At 27.9% G+C, this 26822-nt stretch overlaps 12 protein-coding genes across 12 annotated transcripts; 6 read left to right on the forward strand and 6 right to left on the reverse strand.

Annotated features, from left to right (window-relative positions):
• The first annotated feature begins 262 nt into the window (after positions 1 to 262).
• Positions 263 to 1059, forward strand: OCT59_018533 (uncharacterized protein). The gene has a single exon (XM_025319946.2). The coding sequence runs from the start codon at positions 379 to 381 to the stop codon at positions 631 to 633; it is 255 nt and encodes an 84-aa protein (XP_025172495.1). The 5' UTR covers positions 263 to 378; the 3' UTR covers positions 634 to 1059.
• On the reverse strand, positions 796 to 1490 carry OCT59_018534 (uncharacterized protein). Its single transcript, XM_025319947.2, has 2 exons — positions 1397 to 1490; positions 796 to 1320 (listed from the first exon to the last, which is right to left on the reverse strand). The coding sequence occupies exons 1-2, from the start codon at positions 1481 to 1483 to the stop codon at positions 1165 to 1167; spliced, it is 243 nt and encodes an 80-aa protein (XP_025172496.1). The 5' UTR covers positions 1484 to 1490; the 3' UTR covers positions 796 to 1164.
• Positions 1491 to 1779: 289 nt separating this feature from the next.
• On the reverse strand, positions 1780 to 4802 carry OCT59_018535 (uncharacterized protein; the record flags this gene model as incomplete). The annotated part of the gene is made up of 6 exons (XM_066148840.1): positions 1780 to 1980; positions 2073 to 2226; positions 2317 to 2498; positions 2571 to 2926; positions 2998 to 4689; positions 4799 to 4802. 6 exons carry the CDS (start codon positions 4800 to 4802, stop codon positions 1780 to 1782), a joined length of 2589 nt encoding a protein of 862 aa, XP_066004728.1.
• A 142-nt stretch (positions 4803 to 4944) lies between these two features.
• On the forward strand, positions 4945 to 6558 carry OCT59_018536 (uncharacterized protein). The gene is made up of 9 exons (XM_066148841.1): positions 4945 to 4965; positions 5032 to 5200; positions 5291 to 5357; positions 5427 to 5513; positions 5592 to 5627; positions 5712 to 5805; positions 5905 to 6049; positions 6130 to 6211; positions 6343 to 6558. The coding sequence occupies exons 1-8, from the start codon at positions 4963 to 4965 to the stop codon at positions 6180 to 6182; spliced, it is 654 nt and encodes a 217-aa protein (XP_066004729.1). The 5' UTR covers positions 4945 to 4962; the 3' UTR covers positions 6183 to 6211; positions 6343 to 6558.
• OCT59_018537 (uncharacterized protein) lies at positions 6497 to 7745 on the reverse strand. The gene is made up of 5 exons (XM_066148842.1): positions 7623 to 7745; positions 7460 to 7527; positions 7096 to 7378; positions 6861 to 6985; positions 6497 to 6751 (listed from the first exon to the last, which is right to left on the reverse strand). Exons 1-5 carry the CDS (start codon positions 7651 to 7653, stop codon positions 6749 to 6751), a joined length of 510 nt encoding a protein of 169 aa, XP_066004730.1. The 5' UTR covers positions 7654 to 7745; the 3' UTR covers positions 6497 to 6748.
• A 148-nt stretch (positions 7746 to 7893) lies between these two features.
• Positions 7894 to 9108, reverse strand: OCT59_018538 (FK506-binding protein 2B). Its single transcript, XM_025319950.2, has 6 exons — positions 8884 to 9108; positions 8748 to 8799; positions 8549 to 8667; positions 8446 to 8467; positions 8276 to 8358; positions 7894 to 8193 (listed from the first exon to the last, which is right to left on the reverse strand). Exons 1-6 carry the CDS (start codon positions 8984 to 8986, stop codon positions 8129 to 8131), a joined length of 444 nt encoding a protein of 147 aa, XP_025172501.1. The 5' UTR covers positions 8987 to 9108; the 3' UTR covers positions 7894 to 8128.
• A 1806-nt stretch (positions 9109 to 10914) lies between these two features.
• On the forward strand, positions 10915 to 12695 carry OCT59_018539 (uncharacterized protein; the record flags this gene model as incomplete). The annotated part of the gene is made up of 3 exons (XM_066148843.1): positions 10915 to 10990; positions 11069 to 11866; positions 11953 to 12695. The coding sequence occupies 3 exons, from the start codon at positions 10915 to 10917 to the stop codon at positions 12693 to 12695; spliced, it is 1617 nt and encodes a 538-aa protein (XP_066004731.1).
• On the reverse strand, positions 12353 to 14383 carry OCT59_018540 (uncharacterized protein). Its single transcript, XM_025319953.2, has 3 exons — positions 13876 to 14383; positions 13465 to 13736; positions 12353 to 13365 (listed from the first exon to the last, which is right to left on the reverse strand). Exons 1-3 carry the CDS (start codon positions 14359 to 14361, stop codon positions 12906 to 12908), a joined length of 1218 nt encoding a protein of 405 aa, XP_025172504.1. The 5' UTR covers positions 14362 to 14383; the 3' UTR covers positions 12353 to 12905.
• A 175-nt stretch (positions 14384 to 14558) lies between these two features.
• OCT59_018541 (uncharacterized protein) lies at positions 14559 to 15802 on the forward strand. The gene is made up of 2 exons (XM_025327200.2): positions 14559 to 14891; positions 14969 to 15802. The coding sequence occupies exons 1-2, from the start codon at positions 14625 to 14627 to the stop codon at positions 15662 to 15664; spliced, it is 963 nt and encodes a 320-aa protein (XP_025172505.1). The 5' UTR covers positions 14559 to 14624; the 3' UTR covers positions 15665 to 15802.
• On the reverse strand, positions 15661 to 19262 carry OCT59_018542 (uncharacterized protein; the record flags this gene model as incomplete). The annotated part of the gene is made up of 17 exons (XM_066148844.1): positions 15661 to 15782; positions 15868 to 15963; positions 16042 to 16392; positions 16468 to 16698; positions 16775 to 16957; positions 17038 to 17133; positions 17205 to 17320; positions 17395 to 17480; positions 17550 to 17625; positions 17691 to 17776; positions 17847 to 17923; positions 18001 to 18117; positions 18191 to 18331; positions 18401 to 18554; positions 18615 to 18668; positions 18735 to 18995; positions 19069 to 19262. The coding sequence occupies 17 exons, from the start codon at positions 19260 to 19262 to the stop codon at positions 15741 to 15743; spliced, it is 2361 nt and encodes a 786-aa protein (XP_066004732.1). The 3' UTR covers positions 15661 to 15740.
• Positions 19263 to 21721: 2459 nt separating this feature from the next.
• OCT59_018543 (uncharacterized protein) lies at positions 21722 to 21922 on the forward strand (the record flags this gene model as incomplete). Its single annotated transcript, XM_025327201.2, has 1 exon — positions 21722 to 21922. One exon carries the CDS (start codon positions 21722 to 21724, stop codon positions 21920 to 21922), a length of 201 nt encoding a protein of 66 aa, XP_025172507.2.
• A 3233-nt stretch (positions 21923 to 25155) lies between these two features.
• OCT59_018544 (uncharacterized protein) lies at positions 25156 to 25946 on the forward strand. Its single transcript, XM_025311366.2, has 2 exons — positions 25156 to 25712; positions 25797 to 25946. Exons 1-2 carry the CDS (start codon positions 25330 to 25332, stop codon positions 25819 to 25821), a joined length of 408 nt encoding a protein of 135 aa, XP_025172508.1. The 5' UTR covers positions 25156 to 25329; the 3' UTR covers positions 25822 to 25946.
• The last annotated feature ends 876 nt before the right edge of the window (positions 25947 to 26822 follow it).

A 26822-nucleotide genomic window follows, 5' to 3' on the forward strand; every position in this document is an offset into this window, starting at 1 on the left:
TTTAAGGATTAATAACCCTATTAAAATAACTCAAAACGAATCTAATGATGACTAAATGGAGAGCTATAATTAATATAATTTTAACTTCGCCAAAATTGTGATGAAGATAAATTCCGATCACTAGATCATGAGCTGATTAACGCTAACGTAATACAAAAATTATTTACGTAATTTTTATCCATGTGATATCAAATTTTGTACGATTTGTACGACTAAAAAAAAAAAATATTTTTAAATCAGATTATCTTAGAATTCAAATCTAAATGAAGGAATATCGAATATCTTCCTTTCCTAACGTTCTTGCGTTTAGAATACAATCCTATAGTGCTTTTTTGAATGAATGAAATGCAATTACATTCATGATAATTTAATTTTAATATGCGTCCAATAATAAATGCAAGATTAACAGCAGCACAAAAATCAAAAGTTACATTTACGTTATTCTCAAGTGTTGCTTTATTTGCAATATTTACAGTTGCGGCTCCAGCTATTTTGCCTTGCCCAGCATTTGATGAAACTCAACGTAAAGCATTATTAGAACAACGTCGTAAAGCTAAATTAATTGGAAGAAAAGAGGTTGTAATTGAACCTAGAAAACATAATCAACAATATCAAAAGAAAGTTGAAAGTTAATATTTGATGTGATGTATATAGAACGAGTCGAAATTGGGTGATTAGTTTATAATTCGTGAAAGATTGTAGTAAAAAGTATTTAGTAGTAGAATGTGTCATGTATATATATACTGTATATCTCATTTTTTTCTTATTTGATGGCAATTTATTATTTAGTGCTAGATGTAACAATTTTTATTCAACATATATTTACATTTAGTATTTAAATATAACATTTAAATGAATTTTATCTACATTTTTTTTTTTCATTGCGATTAAATATAATAAACATTCTAATGAAAATTTTTTGTTTAATGCTTATTTGCTGAATTTATTTACAGATTACAATAAGAATAATAAGAATTAATAATTAAGAATTAAGAATTAAGGAAATTAAAGAATTAAAAGAATTAAAATAAAAATTAAATGTAAATAGCAATAATTTGTAAGTGCACCCGGAATTTCTTAGAAAAATCATTTCTTTTTCTTTTTCTTATTATGACATTTTGACACTTTTCTTCTTTGAACTGTTTGTAAACACACACTCTTCACTTACGAATGAATGTCTTTAACGCTATCGTTTTCATAAACTTCTAATTGTCTTTTACCTTTTCTCAGCATATATTCTATCATATTATGATCTCTTGGTGATATAGTATGTTGACGAAATTGTGATCTTACAAATTGTTGAAATCTATTTTGCGCTTCCTTATTAATTGGGTAAGAGAAAGGATTAGTATTTTACGAAATTAAATCAAATAAAATTTTTGAAAATTGAAATTACAATAGGTTTTTTTCGTACAGCTCTACAACATATTCGATAAAAATTTATTACTTCGGTTTGTAAACCTGAACGACGTATTTGTGACATTTGTTTCAAAAAAATAAAAAAAAAAAAATCTCGTTATAAAAAACTCGATCATGATTCTGAGAGACCTATCAAATTCCGATTCTTAGTAGTGAGTCAGTCAATTAGACATACGATAATTAAAGAAATAATTTTATTTATTAAAATGTTTATATTTTTTACATCACAAAAATAATTATTAATAAATTAATTATTTTTAATATAAAAATGTTTCTTTTTTTTTTATTGTAAATTCTTTTTCAATGTTTGTCATGCTGATAGAAATGTACGAGCCACAATTCCTCGTTATATCTAACATTTTATACGGGATTGTTAGTACCATTTTGTTGTTGCTGTTGTTGTTGTTGTTGTTGTTGTTGTTGTTGAGCATTTAGCTCATTTTCAGCTTGAATTAGTAGCTGTTTTGCATTTTGAACGCCTTGAGTAAGTTGATTGGCCTGTGAATCTATCCATTGCAGTGATGTTAAATGCGAATTAAGAATCTTGACAACTTCATCCATCTGAAATTAAGATTTAAGCAAGAGATTGAATAATGTATCCAATTTCTATCACTAAATATAATAATTTATTACAAAATGACTTTGTTACTTACCGGGTCCTCCTCTATGTCTTCTTTATCTTGATTTCCATTTGATTCATCAATAACATAAGGTTTTATTATATTTCGATTTACATCAGTAATAATGGTGGACAAAACTTGACTCATTTCACCTAATTCTTGGTTGATTTCTTCGGCCATATCATAACTATTTTCAAAAAAAAAACATTGAATTAATAAATTAATTTAGAATTTAATAATAAAAATAAAAATATATATATATATTTTTAAAATATACTTCTTCTCCCTCTCTTTGTCTAAAGGTTTCGTACTATCCAGTACTGGTTCTGAAAATTTCACTTCATACTCTGACAACATCTTTTCAAGATCATCCTGGCGTCTCGCGATACTATCCAGACCTGCATCTATTTCAGACTGGAGCAATTCAGCTTTTGTTGATTCTTCTTCTAATCTAACAATCTATAATAATACCAAAAAAAAATCAGATCTTCTATTTATAAATTTAATAACGTTTTTTAAATTATTAATCACCCTTCCAGAATTTTCAATAATCTTTTGGTCCTTTTCCCTTAATTGACTTGCTTGATTATGAAATTTCTTGAGGGAAGTATCCAGGTCCTTTTTCCATCTATTAATTATAGTTTCAATGTTACTGTTCTTTAGCCAAGCTGAAGAAGATGGTATGCTTTCAGTTGATGATTGTGACGTTGTTCCAACCGTAGTAGATGTTCTTGCTGGAAAATTTATGTTGCTGCTGGATGATGTTTGTAAAGTTGGCCTAAATTGAGACGGTGTGGTTGATGAAGTCGGAAAAAGCCCAGTAGATGTAGTCTGTGGTATAATTGAAGGAGGTTTTGTTATAGATAAAGACGGTGCTTTCAATGAAGCTTTACATAAAACTTTGGTTAGTATTATAAATAAAGGCAATTGATGTTCAAAAAAAAAAAATTTTACTCACATGAAGTTGAAGGAAAAATTGACGGAGCAATAGTGGTAGTTGTGCTTGTACCAAATGCTGAAAATGGTCTCGCAGTAGTTGATTGTGTAGTTGATTGAGTGGATGATAAACCACCAATTCTAGACGCAAGATTTGAACTTTGACTCGGAGATGTAGTAGTTGTAAGGCTAAATCCAGTCTGTAATGTTGGAGTCGTCATACCGCTTGGTTTATTTAAATTTCCAAAAGGAGACGTATTGGTTGTTCTTGGGTTACCGAAACCAAAACCTGTAGCTGAAGCAGGTGCGGAAGTAGTTGCAATATTTCCGATAGACCCTAAACCTGCTCCAGAAATTGTTGATGCGGTGGCGCTACTTTGTCGGAAACTTCCAAGTAATGTGGATTGAGATCCGGCAGATGTTGTTTGATTTGTATTTCCAAACGATCCGAATGCTGACTTTGTAGTGGCAGTGCCACCAAAGCTGCTAAAGGGTGATGTAGGAGCAGTGGTAGCAGCACCAAATGATTGAGCTTGAGTTGAAGCTGCAGAAGTAGAAGAAGTTTGATTTCCGAAACCAGCAAGTCCTGATTGTGACGTCGTTGTAGTGGATGATGATAGGCTTCCGAAACCAAATCCAGGCTTAGTCGTCGTCGCAGCAGTTGATGGTATGTGTCCAAAACCGAATCCAGATTTATTCGTCGTTGTATTGGTTGATGTGTTTCCGAAATTACCAAATCCTGATTGGGTTGTCGTTGTAGTGGATGGTAGGCTTCCAAAACCAGCAAATCCTGGTTGAGTGGTTGTTGCAGTAGGTAGTGATGGGTTTCCAAAACCTAAACCAGGTTTATTCGTCGTTGTATTGGTTGATGTGTTTCCGAAATTACCAAATCCTGATTGGGTTGTCGTTGTAGTGGATGGTAGGTTTCCAAAACCAGCAAATCCTGGTTGAGTGGTTGTTGCAGTAGATGATGATGATGGGTTTCCGAAACCAAATAATGCTGGTTGAGTGGTTGTTGCAGTAGATGATGATGATGATGGATTTCCGAAACCAGTAAATCCTGATTGAGTTGTTCCGGTAGATGATGTCGTGAATCCAAATGGTTTAGCTGAACTCTGAGTATTAGTAACAGTACTGAACGGCGATTGGGCTTGAGTTGAGACAGTAGTAGGAGGTGACGTTGTTTTTGGAAAACCAAATAATGAAGGTCCTACAGTTGTTGCAGTTGTTTGACTTGCAGTCGTTTGATTTGCGACTCCAAAACTTATTGGTTTACCAAATCCAGCTGTAACACCACCAAAAGGCGCTGTTCCATTATTATTAAAACCGCCGAATGCACTACCGCTTTGTTGCGTTGCTGTATTATCTTTAAGCAAACTAGAACCAGCTGCTGCACCTCCAGTCGTGGATTCAGTTGGTTTACTAAATGAAGGAAATGAAGATTGTGTGGTTGAAGAAATTGGAGCACCAAACGAAGGTTTCATAGTCGACGTTTGGGCGAAACTTTGTGAACTAGAAGGAAAAGCAGTTGTTGGAAAAGGAGAATTTGTTGTCAAGGTAGCAGAAGAACTTCCAATAGTAGTATTTGTTGATGAATCACTTATTGGTAATGTTGTTGATCTTGTACCCGCATTGCTTTGAGCACCTGTTGATGTAGACTGCTCGCTACCTTGTGTTGTTGTTGGAGCTGGGTTATTATTATTTGAACTTTCTGCTATTAAGTAAAATTACATTTTTAATGACACGTCAAAAGCATGAAAAAAGAGAAGAAAGAGAAGAAAGAAGGTAGAGAAAGTAGAGATAAAAAAATTACAAAGACTTACCCATCGTGATAAATTTTTAAATTTTTGAAAAGTGAAATGTGCTGCAATAATTTTTATATGTGTACTAAACGCACGTGATATTCATATGACATGCTATTTTTACGCGATATCAATTAAAACGACAAATAAAAAAAATAATAGTTACTAACGAATTAGATTAATAAATGGTAAACTATTTTTAATTTGTAATCATAATTTTATATACAAATCTTTTGTAAATATTTATTTTACAGGATCAAGCGAACAAACCGAATTCTATCAAGCCACCGCCTCAGCATAATCGCGTATTGCAAGAAATTACGGGCCCTCTGGTTTTTCAATGTTTAAAATGTCGACTGATAGTGGGCGATTCGTTCGCGTTTGTTACAGCTGATCGTGATTTGAACTCGGTTGTGTTGTATGGTTAGAAATTTATTTAATTTCTTACGCGTCTTTATTTTATATCTTTATATATATACATTTTAACTTAAAAAAAAAAAATATTAATTTCAGCAAAACCTCATAACATCAGGGTTGGTACAGATCTGTTATGGTCAAGAGAAGGCATTGATATTGGAAGGTTAATAATTTTTTATTGGAGATGGTACCTATCACAATGGCTCAAATTTTTTTTGTCTCAATTATATAGTACATATATTATGATATACTGTAACGGTTGTAATTTGACGCTTGGAAAAGTATGGCGTACAACACCACGTAAATTAGATTATATTCGGTATTAAAAATTGTTCACAATTACATATCCAATTTGTTAAATTTGATGAAATTCTCACTTTTTCAAAAAATCAAACAGTGATTTATACACACTTAATTTAGATTGCGTTATGATGTAGGTATTTATTTTCTAATGAATTATTTTGAACAAAAGTATTAGTATTCGCGAGTTTTAATGTTTTAATTATTAATTTATTAGCTATCAGTTGGGCGATTTTATTGATCCAAATTCTACACCAACGGATATACATACTTTGCCGAGTTCTAGGATGCAACAAATATCAATAAATAAGGTATAATACTTTAATTAGCAAATTCGTTTAATATATCATAAATTTACGCGACATGAAATTGATTATTAATTATGATCCAATTCATTAATTATGATAAAGCTTAAAGACATGATTTTAATACTTAACGAACGGATCACAACATTAGAACATACTCTTGATAAACGCGTAAATAAAACACCAAATGATTCTGCGGTTTCTTCGTCAACCGAAGGTAGCAACGCGTGTATTGTTGTTACATCTCGTGGTATGTAATTTCTTTCGATTATTTTAAAGAAGAAAGTCTTATTCTTCTGATCTATTATATCAAAATTTTTCCTTAATTAGGTGCTCAGGATAATTCAATCGAGACACATCCTAATCATCGAATTTTGGGATGATCGTATAATTTTGTAATTTAATGTTAATTGTAAGCATAAAATAATTCATTCAAATTTTCGATATTTTACGTTCCTACTAAAGATTTACGTGTATCTGAATAAATTTAGTACTATAATTTTTTTTAGTTTCATAAGTCACAATAATATTTTAAATTAATAGCTTCCTACTTTTTACATTATCGTTATCCCATTACATTAAAAGTCGCGTTACCATTTCAAGAGAGAGGAAAGGATCGTAAGTATCGTAATCAAAAAAACATTTCAAAGGAAAACTGACTCATTCTAGCGTATTTAAGTTAAAAACAACACAATATGACAATATTAATAACTCTGCTTTGAATTATTATATAATAAAGATCTTTTTTTAATTCATGAAAATAATAATTATTCTTTTCAAATTAGGATTCAATATAATATTTTTTTTTCTTATCTTTTTTTTTTCAAATAAAAAAATACATTGAAATTTCCTAATACCCTATTTATAGTATAAAATTTTAGTGTATATATATTATATTTATATATCATTTATTCATATTCATTTATTTATAATAATATTGATGATGGATTTACTATAAAGTAAAAAAGATGAAAAGAAAAAAAAAATTGTTAGTAACAGATATTTGACATTCAGATTTATATACTTTTTTTTAAAAAAAAAAATGAAATATTAATACATACAACTTTCTCTTCAATTAGACCATCTTTAAATAATGTGAAATAAGGTGTTATACCATCTTCACGATAATTCAACAAAGCGATCATGCCTTCTTGTTCAAAATTTTTTCCAGTATAGAACTGATAATCTATTTATAAATAATTAAAAATTATTATTACTATTATTATTTAAAAAAAAAAAAAAATTTTTCAATAAACACCTTTATATAAAAAAAAAAAAATTATATATGTATATTACCATTAAAATTGCCTAAGACTTTTTTACTAAAATTAGTAACTTTATCTTGCCATGCTTTCAAATCTACATCCGGATTTTTTTCTTTAACCTTTTCGGCTAATTTTTTCACATATTTTTTTAGATAAGTTTGATAAGCTTTCTTATCAAAAGAAATTTCTTGAAGATTAAATGCGTTAACTACATTATTAACTTGTTCAGATCCTTCTTCAAGTGTTTCCTCAGCTTCCTCAGCTGAAGGATTTGCTCCAATATCAATATCAACTCCTTTTTTAACCGTTACAAGCTATTTAAGAAAAAAAAAAACATACATAATTTGATCAAATATGCATATATATATTAAAGGGATAAAAAAACCTGTAGTTACCTGACAGTCAATTTCATAAACGACATCGTCAACCAATTTCATAGGGTAAGCATCAGAACAGAATTCTTCTTCTAAATAAATAAAAAAAAAAATCGATTTTTTTTGAATGAAATCTTACTTTTAGTTGAATATAACAACAAAAAAAAAAAGAAAAATTTTATACCGGGATGAAAAACATCTTTATAGATAATCATTTTTAAAATATTTTTTTACTTAAAAATGCGAATGATTTAGTAAAAAAAAAAAATTTTTTAAAAAAAAGTTTTCCCAACAAAAAAGTTTGGTTAAAAAAAAAAAAATTTTTTTTTTTGCTTTATTATATTGTCGGACAATAAAAAAAAAAAAAATTGACCAAACATAATTTTCCTTTATCAGGTATTAATTTTCATTTTTTTTTACCAGCATCATTTAGTACGGCTGAAATCATTTAATATTAGATCTTCCAGAACATTCAAATATAAATCCGATTACTTTATTTATATTAGCAAATTTTTTTTTTTTTGGAATACAAGATAATATATATATACATATATATATTTTTTTTTTAGATTACAAAATTAATTTTTCCCCCTAAAAAAAAATAAATAAATAAAAAATAAAAATTATAAAACTAACAGGGGTTCTATATAAATCCCCAACGAAAATATAATTTATCTAATAAAAAACCAATTAAAGCTCATATCTATTCTTTCCGATTGCAACCAACTCAACATCGAATACAAGAGCGGCATCCGCTGTTTTTTTTTCAATATAAAAAAAAAAATTAATCAAGTTATAAAATAAAAAGATTTTTCAAATGTTTTAGCATATAATTACCAGGAATGAGTGGTGGGCTGCCTCTTGGACCATAGGCCAAATCGGAAGGAATAATTATTCTACGTTTTTCTCCAATGCACATTCTTTAAAGTTTAAATAAGTAATTAAATACGTAATCAAAAAATATTATGATATAAATCATGATGATAAATAATAATTATGAGACTTACCCGACTAAACCTTGATCCCAACCTATTTTTTAACATACATAAGGGTTAGTTTAATAATAACGGACGATTTTTAAAGCATGTTAGATTATAATTCATAACAAACCTTTAATAACATGTCCAGCACCCAAGGTAAATGTGAAAGGTGTACCGCGAGGTAAGCTAGAATCAAATTCTTTACCATCTTCGAATAAAGTTCCTGTGTAGTGAACGGATAAGGAATCTCTGTAAATATATAAAGAATTCAATTAGGGTTCTGATAAACGATATATTTTGAAATAAAGTTACATTAGTATAAAATTTACCCATTCTTAGATCTCTTACGACAAATTCCGTCGGAAATACGATTCTTAATGCCTAATTCATTAACAAACAATTTATAAACACACAAAAATATGCAACATTTTAAAATATAAAAATACAAAAATAAAAGTAACTTACCAACTTGCAAAGTTTTTGGAGGTTCTTTAGCATCAACGAAATAACATGTCAAACAAACAATAGCTATGAAAAACAAGATTATTATATTTTGTCTCATTTTCATATTTTTTTTTTTTTTTAGAAAAATATTTAACTTTTGTTCCTTATTACAAAAATTTAAATTTTTTTTTTCCTTTTTTTTAAAAAAAAGAAATTTTTCAAGCGTTAAAAAAGAAAAATCTCACTCGAAAAGATCGTAATAATAAAAGGAGAATTATACGTTGTCAAAAAATGATTGGCGAAATAAATTTAATAAATTTTAAGTTTTTCAAGGGGCACCACGTATAAATTATTGTTTCATATTTCGTAAAATGCGGGTTTCAGTCTAGTTTAGAAGATTTTACCAAGATTAGCTTAAGTAAAGATTACGTGCGTTTTTTTTTAATGCAAAGTAATTTACTTTTAGTGGTTCAAAAATTTTTACTTACTTACTTTTTTGAAGATTAATGATGATCTTTGTAATTTTTTTTCCCTCTCATTATCACAAACAATATATATTTAGTAATAGAAAATCTTTTATTATTGATTAACGTTTGTCATATAATGTTATAAATGTTCAAAATCAAGTTTTTCATCCAATTAAAATCTTACATATTTGATAATAATCGTGGTAATAATGGACTTGGAGCTATGAAAAGCCCAAATGAATACATCAAATTAATTCAATTTAGAAATAACTGTTTATTTTTAAAAGTTCGGAAAATTAGAATCAAGTTTCAAAAAAAAAAACTTACGGATCAATGATTCAATGTTGCATATATAATGTATATATGGTAAATATAATAAATACTATACAATACAAAAAAAAAAAAATTAAAATTTTCGGAAAATTTATATCCGTTTAAAATTTTTTCCATTATTATTATTATTTGACGCGATAACAGATATCAGATATAGTAATAATAAAAGTTTTAATGATTATTTGTTGAAATTTTTGACATCAAATAAAAATAATTCATCATTATCGTATTTGTTATTATTCATATAAGTATTATTAATTAAGCATTCTTGAAAGAAAAATGAAAAAACAAATAACTAAACAAAAAAGAAATTTATAATGAGAAAATTTTTTATATCACAAAATAAAATTGGTGTAAATCATGCATATATTTCTTTTTTCAGCCTCTACTACTCAAAATTTTTTATCGTCGAATAAATATTATCTAAAGTTGTTTGTTTATCATCGGCTATACGATTTTTTGTTTATTGCAATTACGGGTAATATGTAGTGTTACTAATGTATGACTTTTAAATGAATAGAACTAAACAAAAAGTTTTCTAGATTTTCGGGGTTGATTTAATGACGGAATATATATAAAGACAATAAAGAAGATATATTTATGCATTACCTGTACATTACACCCTTATAGCTGGTAGATACCTATCGATTAAGGTACAATATATAAATAATCAATAAACAAAAAATTAAATTAGGAAAAAGATTTTCAAAGACTAATATCGCGTGGAAATTTACCGATTATCCAAGAAAGGAATTAATGACTAATAAAGGAAATTTTAATTAATTGGTTTATAACTTGTATTTGATTTTTTTGTCTTTTCGCAAAAAAATTAATTATCGGAGCGAAATAAAAATTTCGGAACAAAAAAAAATATGTCAAGTCGATTAATTTTCAGGATAGTTAATTTTCTTCACAATGCGGGAATACACAAAAACCCTTGAATCTTTTACTGTTCATCTCTTGGCAACACCGAACACTACATAAATGTTATATACACAAATATATGCAATATTTTTTTTCTTTTAAATAAGATTACTGTTGATATTGAACGAACTTAACTTTCTTTTTTTTTTCCGAATTTTTTTTATATATATAAAAAAAAACTATTTTTTTTTTTTAAAAAAAAAACTTTTATCCAAATCATTCTTTCTTATTTTCAAATTGATAATGCTCTATATTAAATAATAATATAAATAAAATATTACCATAGAAATAACAAATATTTATTAATTGTTTTTTTTTTGTTTTAAGAATGATAATGAAAATTAAAATATTAATATTTTTAATAATTTCAATATCCTCAATATTCAAAACTAGTAAAGCACAACGTAAGTATTAAAATCTTATTTTGCTTAATTTAAAATATATTTTTTTCACCTTTTTTTTTTTTTTTTTTTAATAAATAGCAAGTATAATAGATGCAACATTAAAAGAAAATTGGTGTAAATCTACAATTGAAGTATGTGAATCAATATGTAGAAGTAGAAATACAGTACCAGCAGTAGATCAATGTACAGGATTAAATTTACTAGAAAATTGTTTATGCACAGATGGTTACGCTCCAACATTAACTAATTATGAAAATACGGTATCATACTACTTATGTGAATATAATAGACCATCTGGTCCTTGCGTAAATTCTTGTTTCTTGGGTACTCCAGATTGCATAAAATTAAATAATAATAAATCACCCAGTAATATTGGTAATACAAAAACAGCTACTAATGGAGGTCCTAATAATACCGGAGGTCCCGCTAAAGGTCCAATTGCTGGGGGCCCCGCTAAAGGTCCAGGTGGTGCTCCACCAGGTGGTGCTCCAGGTGATGCCCCAGGTGGTGCTCCACCAGGTGGTGCTCCGGGTGGTGCTCCAGGTGGTGCTCCAGGTGCTGCTCCACCAGGTGGTGCTCCAGGTGGTGCTCCAGGTGCTGCTCCAGGTGCTGCTCCAGGTGCTGCTCCAGGTGCTGCTCCACCAGGTGGTGCTCCAGGTGGTGCTCCAGGTGCTGCTCCACCAGGTGGTGCTCCAGGTGCTGCTCCAGGTGCTGCTCCACCGGGTGGTGGTGCTACTCCACCTGCTGGACCAGGTAAAGTTCCAGGTGGTAAGGTACCTGGTCCTCCCGCTGGAGAACCGGGTGGTAAGGTACCGTCTAATGAACCAACAGCGCCACTTCCACCTGGTGATGGTAAAATACCGAGTACTTCATCAGGTAAGTAAATCTTAATCTAAACCTTTTTTTTGTTGATTTCGTATACGCATGTATATTTACTTTTTTTTCCTTCTTCAATTCGTTAGGTAATCCTTCATCTGGTACAGATAATCCTAATAATCCCAATAATCCCTCAGGAAAAATACCTAATGAAGATCAAAATTCAAATAATAAAAATGTTACAATAGCGATTGGAGTAAGCGCAACATTATCATCAATGATAATAGCAATAATATTAGTAATATGGTTTAGACGTAAACGTAATAAAACACAATCAGGAGGACATTTCTTTGATACTATAACAAGAAATATTGGAAATGCTTTTAGTAGTAATGGTGGTAATTCAACATCATCGGAAGAAAAAAGAATATCAGTATTAAAATCTGGATTAATTAAAGGCAATAATTCTAAAACTAATAGTAGTGGTAATTATTCAACGGAATCATCAAATTTAGCAGTAAGAGAACCTAGTAATAATGAAGTTATTGATTTTGATAATAGAAGAACTAGTGGTGGTATTTTTATTACTAAAACTCATTCTATTAGTGTACAACATGACAATGATTATTTTGGTACTAGTTCTTTAAGTAATCTAAGTTCCGCCAATAGTTTTGTTTCAATGGATAATACAACAAAATCTCGTAATAGAAGTAGTTTTACTTCTAATAATACCAAATCTATTAATAGTGTTGAAAATTTAAATTTTAATTATACTACTAATAATATGAATAATAAATATAGTAGTAGCGATAGTGGTTATTTGGCTAATAGTAGTAATTTGAACACTTCTAGTGAAGATGATAATTTTCTCAATATAATCACTTTTTAAATATTATTGTATAAATTAAATTAGCATTAACAATATAACACCACACATTATTACCAAAAAAAAAAAAATTTTGAACCTAATTAAATAATGATGATATTTAATAATTTATCAAAATAAATAACATTGATAAAAAAATTTTCTTATCTGTGGTTATAATTTTAAACTAAATTTTTGTAATTCCTTCAATGCAATTTACTTTCAACAATTCATTTAAATTTTTTTATCCCCTTCGAGTAATTCACTTAAATTTTTTAATAAGATTTCATTTTCTTTAGGAGTTCCAACGGTAATTCTTAAACATCCTTCACAACCAATTTCATTTCCTCTATATCTAACTACTATACCATGATTTTCTGCTAATTCTTTATAAATTTGATGAGCTCTATCATTACTAACTATATTTTGATCATTTTTATCTAATATTTGTACCAATATAAAATTCGCATCATTTCCTCCTAAAATTTTTCCAATACCAGAAATTTTTTTAATAGAAGAAATAAGTTTATTATGCTCTGAACGTATTTGTTGTTTAATTGATTTCATTTTTAAAATATTTTGTTGTGATAACGCTGTATATGTTACATGTGATGTTAACGCACTTATGTTATATGGTGCTTTTGTGTTATTCATTAATTGAATTATATTTGGATTAGCGATTGATACTCCAAGTCTATAAATAAAAAAATATATATGTATGTATATTAAAATATATAAACTTTTTTTTTTAAAAAAAAAAAATCATGAAATTTACTTCCTTTATTTACATTACCTGATACCAGCCAATCCAAAACTTTTACTTAAAGTTTGCATAATAATGAGATTAGGATATTCTGTAACCCATTTAACTAAACTACCATTTTTATTCTTTTCTTCTTCAACAAAATCAATATAAGCTTCATCTATAACTACTACTCCATTATAATTTTCATCTTCTAATAAAATCTTAATTGATTCATGTGATAATGCTGTACCTGTCGGATTTCCTGGTGAACATAAAAAAATTATTTTTATATTCTTTTGTTCTTTTATAACGTTTAATATCTTTTTGTTTTTTTTTAAAATAATAATAATAATAATAATAATTTAATTAATTTAATTAATAGATATAAATAAAATGAAAACTTTTAATTATTCACTTAAAAAACCACAAATATATATATATATATATATATATTATTACCTCATCAGTTTTTAATTGAAATTTTCCATCTTCAACATCAAGATTAACTTTAATAATATTAACATCATTAATATTTGCACAAACAGAATACATTCCATAAGTTGGTGGTGTAATTAAAATTTTGTCTTTTCCAGGTATACAAAATATTCTTATAATTAAATCAATACATTCATCTGATCCTACTCCTAAAAAAAAATAATCTATATTAGGTACTTTTCTAAATTCTACTAATCTTTCTTTAATATTAACTTGATTTGGATCAGGATATCTATTAAGATTTTCTATTCCTAATGTTAATGTTTCCCCATTTTCTTTAAATAATTTATCATCATTTTTAGGTAATATAACTCCAAACGAATTTTCATTTGCATCTAATAGTATTCCTGATGAATAATCATCTCGGGCACATCTATACGGCTTAAGTGTTAATATGTTTGGTCGAACTATCGATTCCAATGAAAACGTTTTTTTATTATTAATAGACATTTTGTTTTTTTTTAAAAAAAACAAAAAAAAAAATGAAATAACAGACTATTTTATAATTTTATCTCGTTACACGAGATTTGTATGATCATAAAGATCTTCATTTTGTTTACCAATAAAAGAATTTGGCGCGCAAAAAATTGTGGCTCAATAATCCCTTATTTAAAAAAAACCGTGATCTACGAAATAGATTATCTCTTATCATTAAAAATATATAATTTTTTTTTTTTAAAAAAAAAGAAAAGAAAAAAATTTTTTTTTTAGGCATGGCATCAAAATATATATCATCATTAAAATTACCCTCAAAAAAAGTACTAATATTTTTTGGTTCATGCACTGGTATATCATTATTAATATATCGTGACAATAGATTATCAAAAGAAGCTAAAATATCTTTAGTGAACAAAGTTTCTCATTTGGCTTCAGAGCCTTTAAGTGCACACGAATTACCTAGAAAAGTAACTGTTTATTTGGCCCCTCCTTTAGGTGATGGTGTATATAAAACTAAAATTCACTTTCGTGAGTACGTATTGGTATGTATGAATTGTAATAATCACGTTAAACATTTCTTCAAATAATAAAATTTATATCAAAATTAATTTTAACTTAGCCAGTGCTTAATGCTGCTGCTCTGGAGTATGATATTGTTGAAGGTACAAAACCAGGTCAACTTCGTTCAAAAGTGCGTGAAGCAATAAGAGAAAAACGTAAACAAGAGTTATCCCCGTCTTCATCACAATCATCTTTATCATCTACTGCAGATTCTGATCAACCTTTTAAAACTATAACTCCTTCAAAACCAATTGATGGTGGTACTATAGTAATAGGTAGAATTAGTTGGATTGAATATTTACAAGGGCTTAATGAAGGTTGTATCGCTTCTTTAGAAGATCCCCCTTCTAAACAAACAAAATCTGATTTAAATTCTGAACAAGCTGATCAACAATCAGACAAATCAGACACTAGTCAAGATAAAAATAATAGCAATGAAGAATCGGAACCAGAATTTATTATTAGCGAAAAGGATTTTTCAGTACCCGAACTGGATTCGATAGGTTATATCCATTTCTATAATAGAATTGGTTGGAAAAATTTTCCTTTGAGACTTTATTATGCTTTAAATTCTTATAAAGAATTTGATTTGGCTGGTGAAGATGCTGTTAAAGTAGCTCTTGGTAATACAAGACAATTCAAAAAAGATGATCTAAATCTTGGCAAAGATGAAGAAAATTTTTTTAAAGGAACTTTAAATGAACCAACAACAATAGACGAAAGAATTATTGCAAAACTGTCAATGTACACCTAATAAAATTAATTTACGGTGAAATTTTATTTTTATTTTTTATTTGAAATTTTATTTAAACAAGTTAACTGCATAAACGTTATTCCTTGTTGTTATACTGGTTCTGAAACAATTCCGCAACCTAATAAACATACGAAATCAATAAGTTAATATTAAAAGGAAATTCTACCTATTTACTTAAAAATTCAACAAATAATATTTATTACCTGTTCACTAGTGGTTGCGTCTTCTGGTTTTTTGTCTTCACGTATTCTAATGAAACGAGGAAACCGTAATGACACTCCTTTAGACGCTTCAGAAATCTACAAAAATTATACATTTCATGTTTTAATGATTAGATAATAGATTCATAAATTTTCTCGAATAAATATCATAATTACCTGTCCTATAGCTGCCTTATATATTGGAGAGATGCTAAGATCTGCTGCCTTAACTTCCCAAACTTGACAAGGTTCAAACCAAACATCAGGTTTAGTTCCCTTGTCATAATTGAAATAACTTTTAGGTTCGGACGTTTCCTTTTCTTTTAGGTAATTAAAATGCGTCTCTAGATCGGAATCAGAAAATCCGGTACCAATCTTACAGATAGTCTGGTATTCTTCATGCTCTGGATCATAACAAGCGAGAAGAAATGCGCCATATACATTCGTACGTTTTCCGCGCCCGTAAAATGCACCCACTACAACCAAATCTAACGAATCTCCTACGCCGCTAAGATAGTCTTTTTTTAACTAAAAGAACATAACAACATGTGAGATAAAAAAGATACTTTCTCTTCTTTAAATATATCAGATAAGAAAGTTCACCTTTAACCAATTTCTTGACCTCTTCGAGGGTTCGTAAGTTGACTCTAGACCATCAAGTATTTTCACCATTAACCCTTCACAATTAGCTTTAATACTTTCATCTAAGTAAGATTGGATTTCCTCTATATTTGTAGCATTTATATTTTGTACAAAGGAAAATTCATCCTCAATTTCTTGAAAAGAATCATTCATAAGTTTACGTCTTTCTTCAAGAGATTTCTTGAGAAGAGACTACATACAAATAAAATTGTTAATTATTTCTATACATTTAAGCTGTAACTAAAAACAATTTAAATAATTTCCTAACCTCTCCATTCAAGTATAATAAGTCAAATGCAAAAAGGCACACTGAAACCTTTATTTCAGCCTCTTTAACATCCTTCCTTTTACGCGTACTTAATACTTGAAAAGGAAGAAGAATATGCTTTTCTAAATCCCACGCTACAACTTCACAATCAAGCACATATGATTTGGTATTAGTTTTTGCAGCCTATGAAATAATGATAAAAAGAATTTGAAGATTATTCGTTAAATCAATTAAATTTTAATGATTAATCTTTAATAACTCACCTTTGATATTCTTTCAATTATATCCGGATATTTAACAGTATTGTCTTCTAAATTACGACTAAAAATCTTGGTTGTCCCATCTTCAAGCCTATGAATCTAAATAGACAAATCACATTTCTGAGATAAGCAGTGAGATACTTTATAGATTCTTTAATATTATGATATACCTGCCCACGTTCACCGTCATATTTAAACTCGCAAGTAAACTTATGTCCTTCTACACTGTCAAGTACATCGGTAATACTTTTTGTTGGGTGAGCCAACATAGGTTTTAGTGGGATACCTTTATAATAATTAATAAATTATTTACGTTGCCGTGAACTCTTTACGGACATTATTAAAGAATTTCTTTATTACCAGGTGTCAACTTGCAATGTTCTCTTAAATTTTTAATGCCACCTTTTAACAAAGCGGGAACAATTTTATCATATGATGGAAGTTCACTATGAATATAATACAAAATATTAGTATTTATACGAACAAAAATTAAAGAAATTAATAATGATATTAACCTGTATACAGATTTAATAGTTTTTATTGCATTGTTTAATTCTTCAGTTTTTTTAGCTTTTGCTAGTTTCTCATACTCTATTTATTAAGGGACATAACAATTAATTTTGAATGGCAATGACAATAAAAACAATAATAATGACCTTTATCTGTCATAACAAACGCTTGTGCCAAACAAATCAAAACGGTTTGCTCGGCTAGCCCAATACGAAGTTTTCCTTCGAGAGATCTATTTTAAATATAACATTGTTTTAATTTTGTTACGAACTAATTACGAAAATTTCACGCAAATAAACTACCTAGTCAAGAATTTCGGCTCTTCATCTCTACAAGATATAAGCAAATTTTGTATTTCCTTAATTTTTAAATCTTGCGACTTTGAAAGCATAAAAAAAAAAATGTTATAAATTAAATTATATTATATTATATAAAAACAGTGAAAATTAAAATTACACTGTGTCCAGTCAAAGAGGCAATCTTTTTCATTGAATTAAAGACTTTAGGGACCGTTAATAGTTTATCCCGATTCCCAAACATACTCGATATACTCTTCTGACTGTTTTTACTATCCTAAGAATGTAAAAAAATTAAATTAAGTATAGAAAATTATAAATTTATTATCGAACTATTATTACAATCTTACCCTAGCGACTTTGCCCAGATCACCCACTTTTGCTAATTCATTTTTAACCTTTTGTGTTGTCCTACCTGTTACTTCAGCAATTGCTTTTATCAACAAAGATTCTCCGATGCCCAGTTCCACGTTTTCGTATTCAGGACAAACCTGGTAAAGCAATTGATAAACTATCAGTATGAATTATAAAGCCAGAAAGTAGGTTTGCTTAATTCTTACCCTATTTAAACAGAGATATAAAGTTTCCAATAAATTTCCTGGACTGAGTTCGATTGTATGTTTGAAAAATGAAGTTAAATATTCTTGAATTTCTAGGCGTTTCGTGGTTGATTCGATAGCTTCGAAAGTTTTGCATAATCCTGCATATGGGACACTAAATTAATTGTTAAATATGACCAATATATGTATATAATAAACAATTAAACATACTTACGGTTCGCCTTTTTTCCAATCAGCACCAACATCCTTCATGTCCTTTTGGTCAACCCTAAACAATTTTTACGTTAAAATTTAATTGCGTATAATGAATAGACAAAATAAATAAATTTATTACAATTTTTTTGTCGAGACTAGTTCCGATTCCAAATTATCATCTTGTTCTTCCTTTACGTTGTCTTCATCCATTTCCGATGAAGATTCGGTTTTATTCTCCCGTTCATTTTCCCTCTCAAACTTTATCTTTTTCGTGTCAACTTCACTATTTGATTCCTCATCCGAGGATTCAATGATACGTTTTTTTACTTTTCCACCAGACTTCTTATCCTTTTTTTCCTGAGGTATGGAGTCATTTAACTTTGGTTTTCCAAAAAAGTTGCTTCGATAGGAAAGTAAGACGCGTCGCGTTAGTTTTTTTAAAGCAACGTGTACATATATTTATAAACATGTACCTGACTTTAGTTTGTTTCGACATTTCGTAAAGTAAAAATATTCCTTCTCTGTATTTAAGAGCTCTTGAATTTTCTAGTCTCGAAAGAGGTTTAGCTGTAACTATATCATATAAGCTTGAAGGTTTAAAAAAGTAAACACGATTTTTTTGATTTTTGTTTATTATCATGTGACCGAATTTTCTGCGTAACCACATGGTTACGTATTTTTATCTCATTACAAAACTGGGTACTTTTCGTAATATTAAAAACATACAGTATTTAAAAATTTTTAAAGGTCATATGATTCGTAATTCTGGCTGAAATTATGGCTTACAATTTTTTATTATTATTACAAAATATTGTTTACATAATTATTACAAAAATTCCTTACTTTACTAATTACAATTATAAATAAAGTTAGCTTAATATATTAGTCAAAAGATTTGTATATGATTCACTAGAGATCAGCACAAAATTGTATAGTTTGTTGCGTTGTAGTTGTAAAATTATATTAAAATTTGGATTTAGAATACCTAATCCTATTCCTAATCGTATTCCTAGTCGATTTGGTAATAGAGTGGCGGCCCTCCATGCGATTTCATGTCATTTATATTAAATTATAAAAATTTCGTAATACATTATAAACTATTTTCTATTCTTTAAACATATTTTAGTAGCATTATTGATCGTCTTACTAATCATGAAGATTGACTGCAGGGAGGAGCGAGTGGAGCAAGTGAGCGTAGTAATCCAAACCTCTAATATACTCAGGCAATCATATTTATTGCATCTACTATATCTACTACTTCTCATGAGCGAAAAAACGAACAAATTCGAGATATTGGAGCTTCAAGAAATGATAAAAAAAAAAAGGTAAAAGATTACGCAATGTTGTTAAATGTTTGATTATGAAGATCATGTAGAGGTTTAAAAACATGATACAATGGATTTCTCACATGAAAAACACGTAATATTTTCTAATATCTCACGTGTACAATATCTTTCGCGTTTACCTACTTTATTATCGGGCGATACTTCCCACGAGGAGTCCCGCCATGAGTTTTTCAAAATTTGGCGGTTTTGGTTTACGGTTTTATTGAATTGCTTTCGGCTCTAGTATATAGTGTCTTTTGTAATTTGTACCGTAACCTCGTTCACGTGGAATATCTTACCCTGATAAGTCAGTGTTTATAGTTGACTTTAACGTTACCTTAGAGTACTAGAGATTGCTACCATCAACCTACACACATAATATTTTTTAAATATAATATTTATGCAGGAATATGGTCGTTAGAAGATAACTAAATAATAATAATAATAATGCGAGTAGCACAAATAATAATAACGAAAATAATATGGGGTAGCGGAGGAACTGCCAGTATATGAGTTAGGGCTCGGCAGGCTTATCAAGCAGGCATGTTCTTTTATGCCTTTCCTCCCTTGAAACATCCTGCTACTCTATCATTTTTTACTTTCACTTTGCCGGCCCTTTCTCATATATTATTTTACGAAAAAATTTAATAAAGATTTCATTTTGAATTTTTTTAAACGTGTTGTGTGTTTTATGTGTATATACATTCTCAAATATAAATTTTGTGTTCGCATATTAATGAAAAATAATTGCTTTGATAGCATCATAACATTTCATTTGCTTCTCTAATATTTTTCACATCTGAATATCTGAATTAATAAAGTTTATGTATATGTTGTATGTGAACGAAATATGTATTAGATGATATAATAGGATATTATTTAATTTGTGTGTAATATTAGATCAAAAAATAGATGTATTTTATCAACTGAGTTCGGAATTACAAACGCGTCCTCAACTAATAATCAGTGAAGTTTAACAAAGTTTATTCAGCTTACAACGCGTTCACATGATTAATGAAAGTTTATTCCGAATCATATATATACAGTGCGGTACCTCTATAATAGGTACCCCTTATATCTTGTGATCTAATGGTCAGAATTTTATGTAAAATTTTAAAATTAGACAGCCTTTAAAAAGCAATTTTTTTTGCTGACATAATACAAAATCACATGACTTAAAATAAATTTGATTGGCTAATGCAATACTTAATGTCAATTAGAATTATGCACAATTTTTTATATATAATTTATTATTTATTATAATTATTTAAAAGTAATTTGATTAAGTATATCATTAGGAACTTTTCTATAGAATTTATATTTTTTTAGCAAGTTTTTCTGTAATTCCTTTTGAGAAATAGACATAATATAATTTGTAATAAAGAAAAACTACCAAAATTTTTTTTAATTTTTTTTCAAAATTTTTTTAACAAAGCATAGATAAATTTATAAGCTAAAATGATTTATTTTAATAAGCACTATCAAATGATTATTTTTTTTTTATGTTATATAAAATCACTTATTCTCAAATTTTTCCTATCATAATAACTTACCAACTTATGTAACACTAGCAAAATTTATTATTTTTTAATCTAATCCAATAAGTTTAAAAGCTCTTAATATGCTTTATTAAAATTATCAGTTAGAATTTTAAAATATTATTTTTTGCTAATGTGACATCTTTTTGAAAATGTCACATTATGATTATAAAATTGGGTTGGTTATAAAGGTACTGCACTGTATCTCATATAAACCTCTCTTTCATTTATTCTTACTTCTTTCAAAACAAATCTTTAACAATATGTCAGACATTTATGAAATCATCAATAGCCTTCCTGAAAAAGAAGAAACTAAAAAACTACAAATCCATTTGATTAATCATTTAGAAAAAGAAGAAATGTTGCTTCTAGCTCTTAGAAGTCACAAAAATTCTAAAGATAAACAGAGCCTTTTGAAATATTTTCTTGAGACTATGTCCAGTATATTATTAAATAATTTATAAAAAGCCGTTATACTGTTTGTGATGCTACAACTAAACTTTTTTTTTATTCTTTATCATGTGCCTGTGAATTTAGACGAATATAAAGGTAAGCCTTTGCGCCATTGGTTATGATATTGTCCTGTCCAGTAACTAACTTTGCCTTTTTTTGGTAATTTAGATGAACATCCAGGTAACCTTTGTGTTGTAATGATTGGTCAACTTGAACGTGCCCTATGAAAAAAAATCATCCAATTTTTGTACAATATTTGTTCAAGTCCGTGTGGAAATTGTACAATTATTGCAGATTTTTGGATAAAAATAGCTATGAAGTTTTTCAAAGCATATTAAAAGTATGCAATTTTTGTACAACTTAAATTTAAGATATAGAAAATGTTCAATTTTTGTGTGATTTTTATACAACTTAAATTTAGGATACAGAAAACATTCAATTTTTGTACAATAAAAATTGTGATTATTGTACAACTTGAAAATAGACTTAAATTTAGGATACAGAAAGCAATTTTTGGGTAATCCTACTATACTACTTTCCATCTTACCTGTATGGTTACATTTGACCACTTTTAGGGTCGAATAGACCACTTTTAACCATTACAAATAGATTTTCCTAAGTAAAGTGATTTATGCAGTAAGGTTACATAAAATTCAACTGCATATTTGCTTATAAATGGGCATCTTCGGACCCGTTAGTGAAATTTTTGTATCATCTTGTAACTAAAAAAAAGTCAAAAACTTTTTATTAGGTTACACAATTAGTTCGACCGGAATTATAATTTGGCCAGAATTATGCGGTAAAAATCAACTCTTAAAATTATATATGTTGATCACGTGATCTGATCGTCAAAATAAATATGACGACGCGAAATGTTTTTGTTTATGTTTTTTTAACCTTTTAACTTTTCTTCAACTTTCTTTTAAAATATCAGGTAAGAAAAACTTGTGTTCTTTATCTTTTTATTTTCCTAACTTTTTACATTTTAATGTTACTAACTTGCTTTCTTCACTAACTTCATACTTTTTTTTATTACTAATACTAATAATTTACTTTTTAACACTACTAATTTGCTTTCTTCACTAACTTCATACTTTTTTATTACTAACACTAATAATTTAGTACTTTTTAACACTACTAATTTGCTTTCTTCACTAACTTCATACTTTTTTATTTAATACTAATAATTTACTTACACTAATAATTTACTTTCTTCTTTGATAATACTAATTTACTTTCTACGTTACTAACATACTTTATTTATTTTATTTTCTTACAAATTTTTATATTTATGATTATATCAAATTTAGTATTTTATTTATGAAATATTGTGTATATTTTTTATATTTTAAGTCAATAAAAAAAATTCATAATTTCACTTTATAAATTGCCTGTTATTACTGTAAAATTTAACCTATAATTCCTAAAATATGGCCTAAAAAAATTTGGCTCAAAAATCACACAATAATTGTATAAATTCAGGTCAAAAATAGGATAATTATTGAATGAATTACCATGCAATAATTGTGTGATTTATTGCAATTTTTAGCACAATTATTGTATGGTCAAATATACAGAAATTGTAGTGAATTTAATTGAATGATTTTTCAACAAAAATCACACAGACTTTTTTTATAGGGGTGACGTGCTAATATTTCTTTTATCAAACAGATTTTAGTTTTAATCAAAGATTGGTAGAAAGGTTAGATAAAATAAAAGACAAGCTCAAGAAAGGCTGTTCTATGGTACTTTCCGTGATAGATTTCGAGAATATGCAACAACTTCAGGAGCACCTGAATCTTAAATTTAAATATATTGAACACATTAAATTGTTGCTGACAAGAATGCAGGTAATAATACAGTCTTATGAAAAGTTTATATGGTTTAAACTAGCCAAAGACGCATAATCAAATAAATATATGGAATATATAGCAAAAGCTATAAAATTGCCAAATAGATTTGAATGGTTTAACACCAAGAAAAATAAAAAATTTCTTAATACAATAAACCAAAAGTGGCTTTCCTTCAACTTAAAAGGTATAACAGATATTGCAATATTGACAAAGGGTTATTCAGGATGTATGGGCCAGGAACGTATTAGGTGCAGGTCTGTAATAGAATTAAAAAAACCAGAAAACATTGATGCAAAAGCACAATTCCAGACACAGGCAGAACTAATTACTGCAAATTATTAGTTTAATCATAAAGTTTTGGCAGTTTTAATCGATCTAAATGATTATTGAGAAATTTTCTAGAAATGTAGTAATAAAATATGTTCGTGAAAACCTACTTTTTATCAACATGTACTCCAAATACTTCAAATATACGTTGATGCAGAATCTAGTAAAAGAAAATCTAATGAATTTGATTGAAAATTACCCATTTGTTCTTAAAAAGAAAAAAATTAACTACAACTAATATAGAAATTAGTGATGTTGCAAATTTCAACGACCTCGTGGATGAGATGCCTGAAGTAGAAATAAAATCAAAGATGATCGAACAATATTTACAAGAGGTCTTTGTGAATTCAACATCATACAAACAGTTTGAAATGAGTAATGTGACATCTTATTATGTTTGATCATTAAAAGTTAATTATTGAAATATTCTTTACGATAATTGGAAAAATAATATTACAGATAATTAATATAGTTAATGCTTATGTGATGTTAACTTTATATAATTATTGACTTTTACTGTATAAAAAACTTCATAATCTGTTATTTGGCTTTTCTGTACTATAATAAGAAAAATAATATCATATGTATTGCTTTTAATTCTTTAATCGTGGCTCTACTGACTTTATTAATATACTGTACTGCATTTTAGCTGGTTTGGATGTAACAACTGATTACATAGGTATATATTTTTTAAAAGTTGTATATACTATTTTTTCTCTGAATAAATGTGAGAAAAAATAATACACCCTCAAAGAAAATTAAACACCCTATTTTTTGTTATAGGAAGCTTAATTTCAGGTAATATTATTTTAAAATCTGAAAATTCTATCAATAATAACTTGTAATCTAGCACAATATTAGGGTATTTTATTTTAATAATGTGGGGCGCTTATACAGTAGTTAGAATTTCATGTGGCTATTTGATCACATCGTATTATTGATAAATACTATTCTTACAATCGACCGTACATTCGCTCACGTGATTATTTCTTTTGGTGATCCCAAAAATTTTTAAATATTCATGTGATTAATAAAAGGATGATCATACTTACATCATAATTTTCAAGTCCCATGAGGTCACGATGATGCATAATTTTTAACTTTTGAGGGCTGAGATAAATAACATAACACGACCAACACGATATATAAACACGAGGAAAACTCAGTTGTAAAATAAAAAAAATAAAAATTTACAATTTCGAAATATAAAAGACTTTTCTTCCATTTTAAAAATCGATATGGCTACAACATACGCTGAAGTAGTTAAAGAAAATTTGGAAGCAGATGTTACAAACAATGCTCAACACCATACCACTGCAACTTCTCAAGATAAATACTCGGATAATTATGATGCAGCTGTATACGATAGAGTAGAAGGTAGTAGAAAGATAGTAGAAAATATTAAAAATATGAGTATAGATCGTGATATTAAGGAGCAAAAAAAAGCAAGAGGCACTAATGAAGTTACTAAAAGGTCAAAGGGTGTTGTAATTTTTACCGTTGCTCTTGATATTGCCTTGGCTGGTTTATTGGTTGGAACAGTATATAAAAAGCCTACTATTAATAAAGTAAAATTGGGGGTTGGAACCGTTGGATTATCTTTATTTTATGGATTTCAATGGTAAGAATTTGTTATTATTTGAACATAATAATATTCATGCGTTTATCGGTACTTTTTATTAACTTGCTTTTTAAATATTTATAGGTTTTTTTATCAGAAACATAATTAAATATAATAATACCTTTTAAATTTATTACACTTACATTTAATAATAATAAAATTTTATTTCACGAAAGAATATTGTTAATAAGAATATTTATAGTTATTAAAAAAAAATGTGTAGTTTTTACATTTAAATATTTTTATATAACCGTTCTATAAAATATTTGCATCATAATGAGGGCACATGGTAATGAAGTTCACGTAGTTATATAAAGTTGATGTAAAAATAAGGTTCTCAATGAATTTACGAAGTAAATTTTTACGTGATCTAATTACTCTCAATCTCCTTGATATTTTCTTGTTATTATGACCTTCATACCATAATACTCCATTGATGATAACTACTACCAATTAAATACTTCGTAAATACAAGATCTAGCAATAATTTTTACTCGAGTTTATAGAAACACACATTCCTCAAAATTTTCTTGAGACAACTGCAATGACAATTTGTAATTTTTTTGAACGGTTTCACAGTTGTGCAAAGAATTCTTTTAAATTTAATTATTTTTCCGTTCTAATATGATTTCGGAGGACGTGCGAACGTTGAACGAGAGCGAAATTTTATAAAATTATACATTATTTGATTAAACGCGAAATATTTTAATCTAAGGAAATTTGTATTGCTATCTATCTATATATGCTTGTACCATTTTTAAATAATGCTCTATAGCAAACTAAACCAGACAAATTAAAATAATCTAAATAATCTTTAACCTATATATTTTAAATATATGATATTCGACTAGTTTTTTTTGCCATTAATTGCAGAAATTTTTTTTAAATAGAAAGTAAATTCAGGTATAAGGTGTATTATAATTTATTAAATTGGCTTTATAATCCAACTATAAATAGCAATTTAAGGTATATGATCTATTTGGTAAATTTCCACGAGTCAAATGTGGCGTCAAATTAAAAATTAAGGGATGAAAATCGAGAATTTTCATCTTCATTATTATCGATTCTTCTTTTTACTCCCCTCTCTTATTTATTATTTATAATTGCTTT

Source organism: Rhizophagus irregularis, chromosome 27 (assembly GCF_026210795.1).
Source record: "Rhizophagus irregularis chromosome 27, complete sequence".
NCBI classification, from domain to species: Eukaryota; Fungi; Glomeromycota; class Glomeromycetes; order Glomerales; family Glomeraceae; genus Rhizophagus; species Rhizophagus irregularis.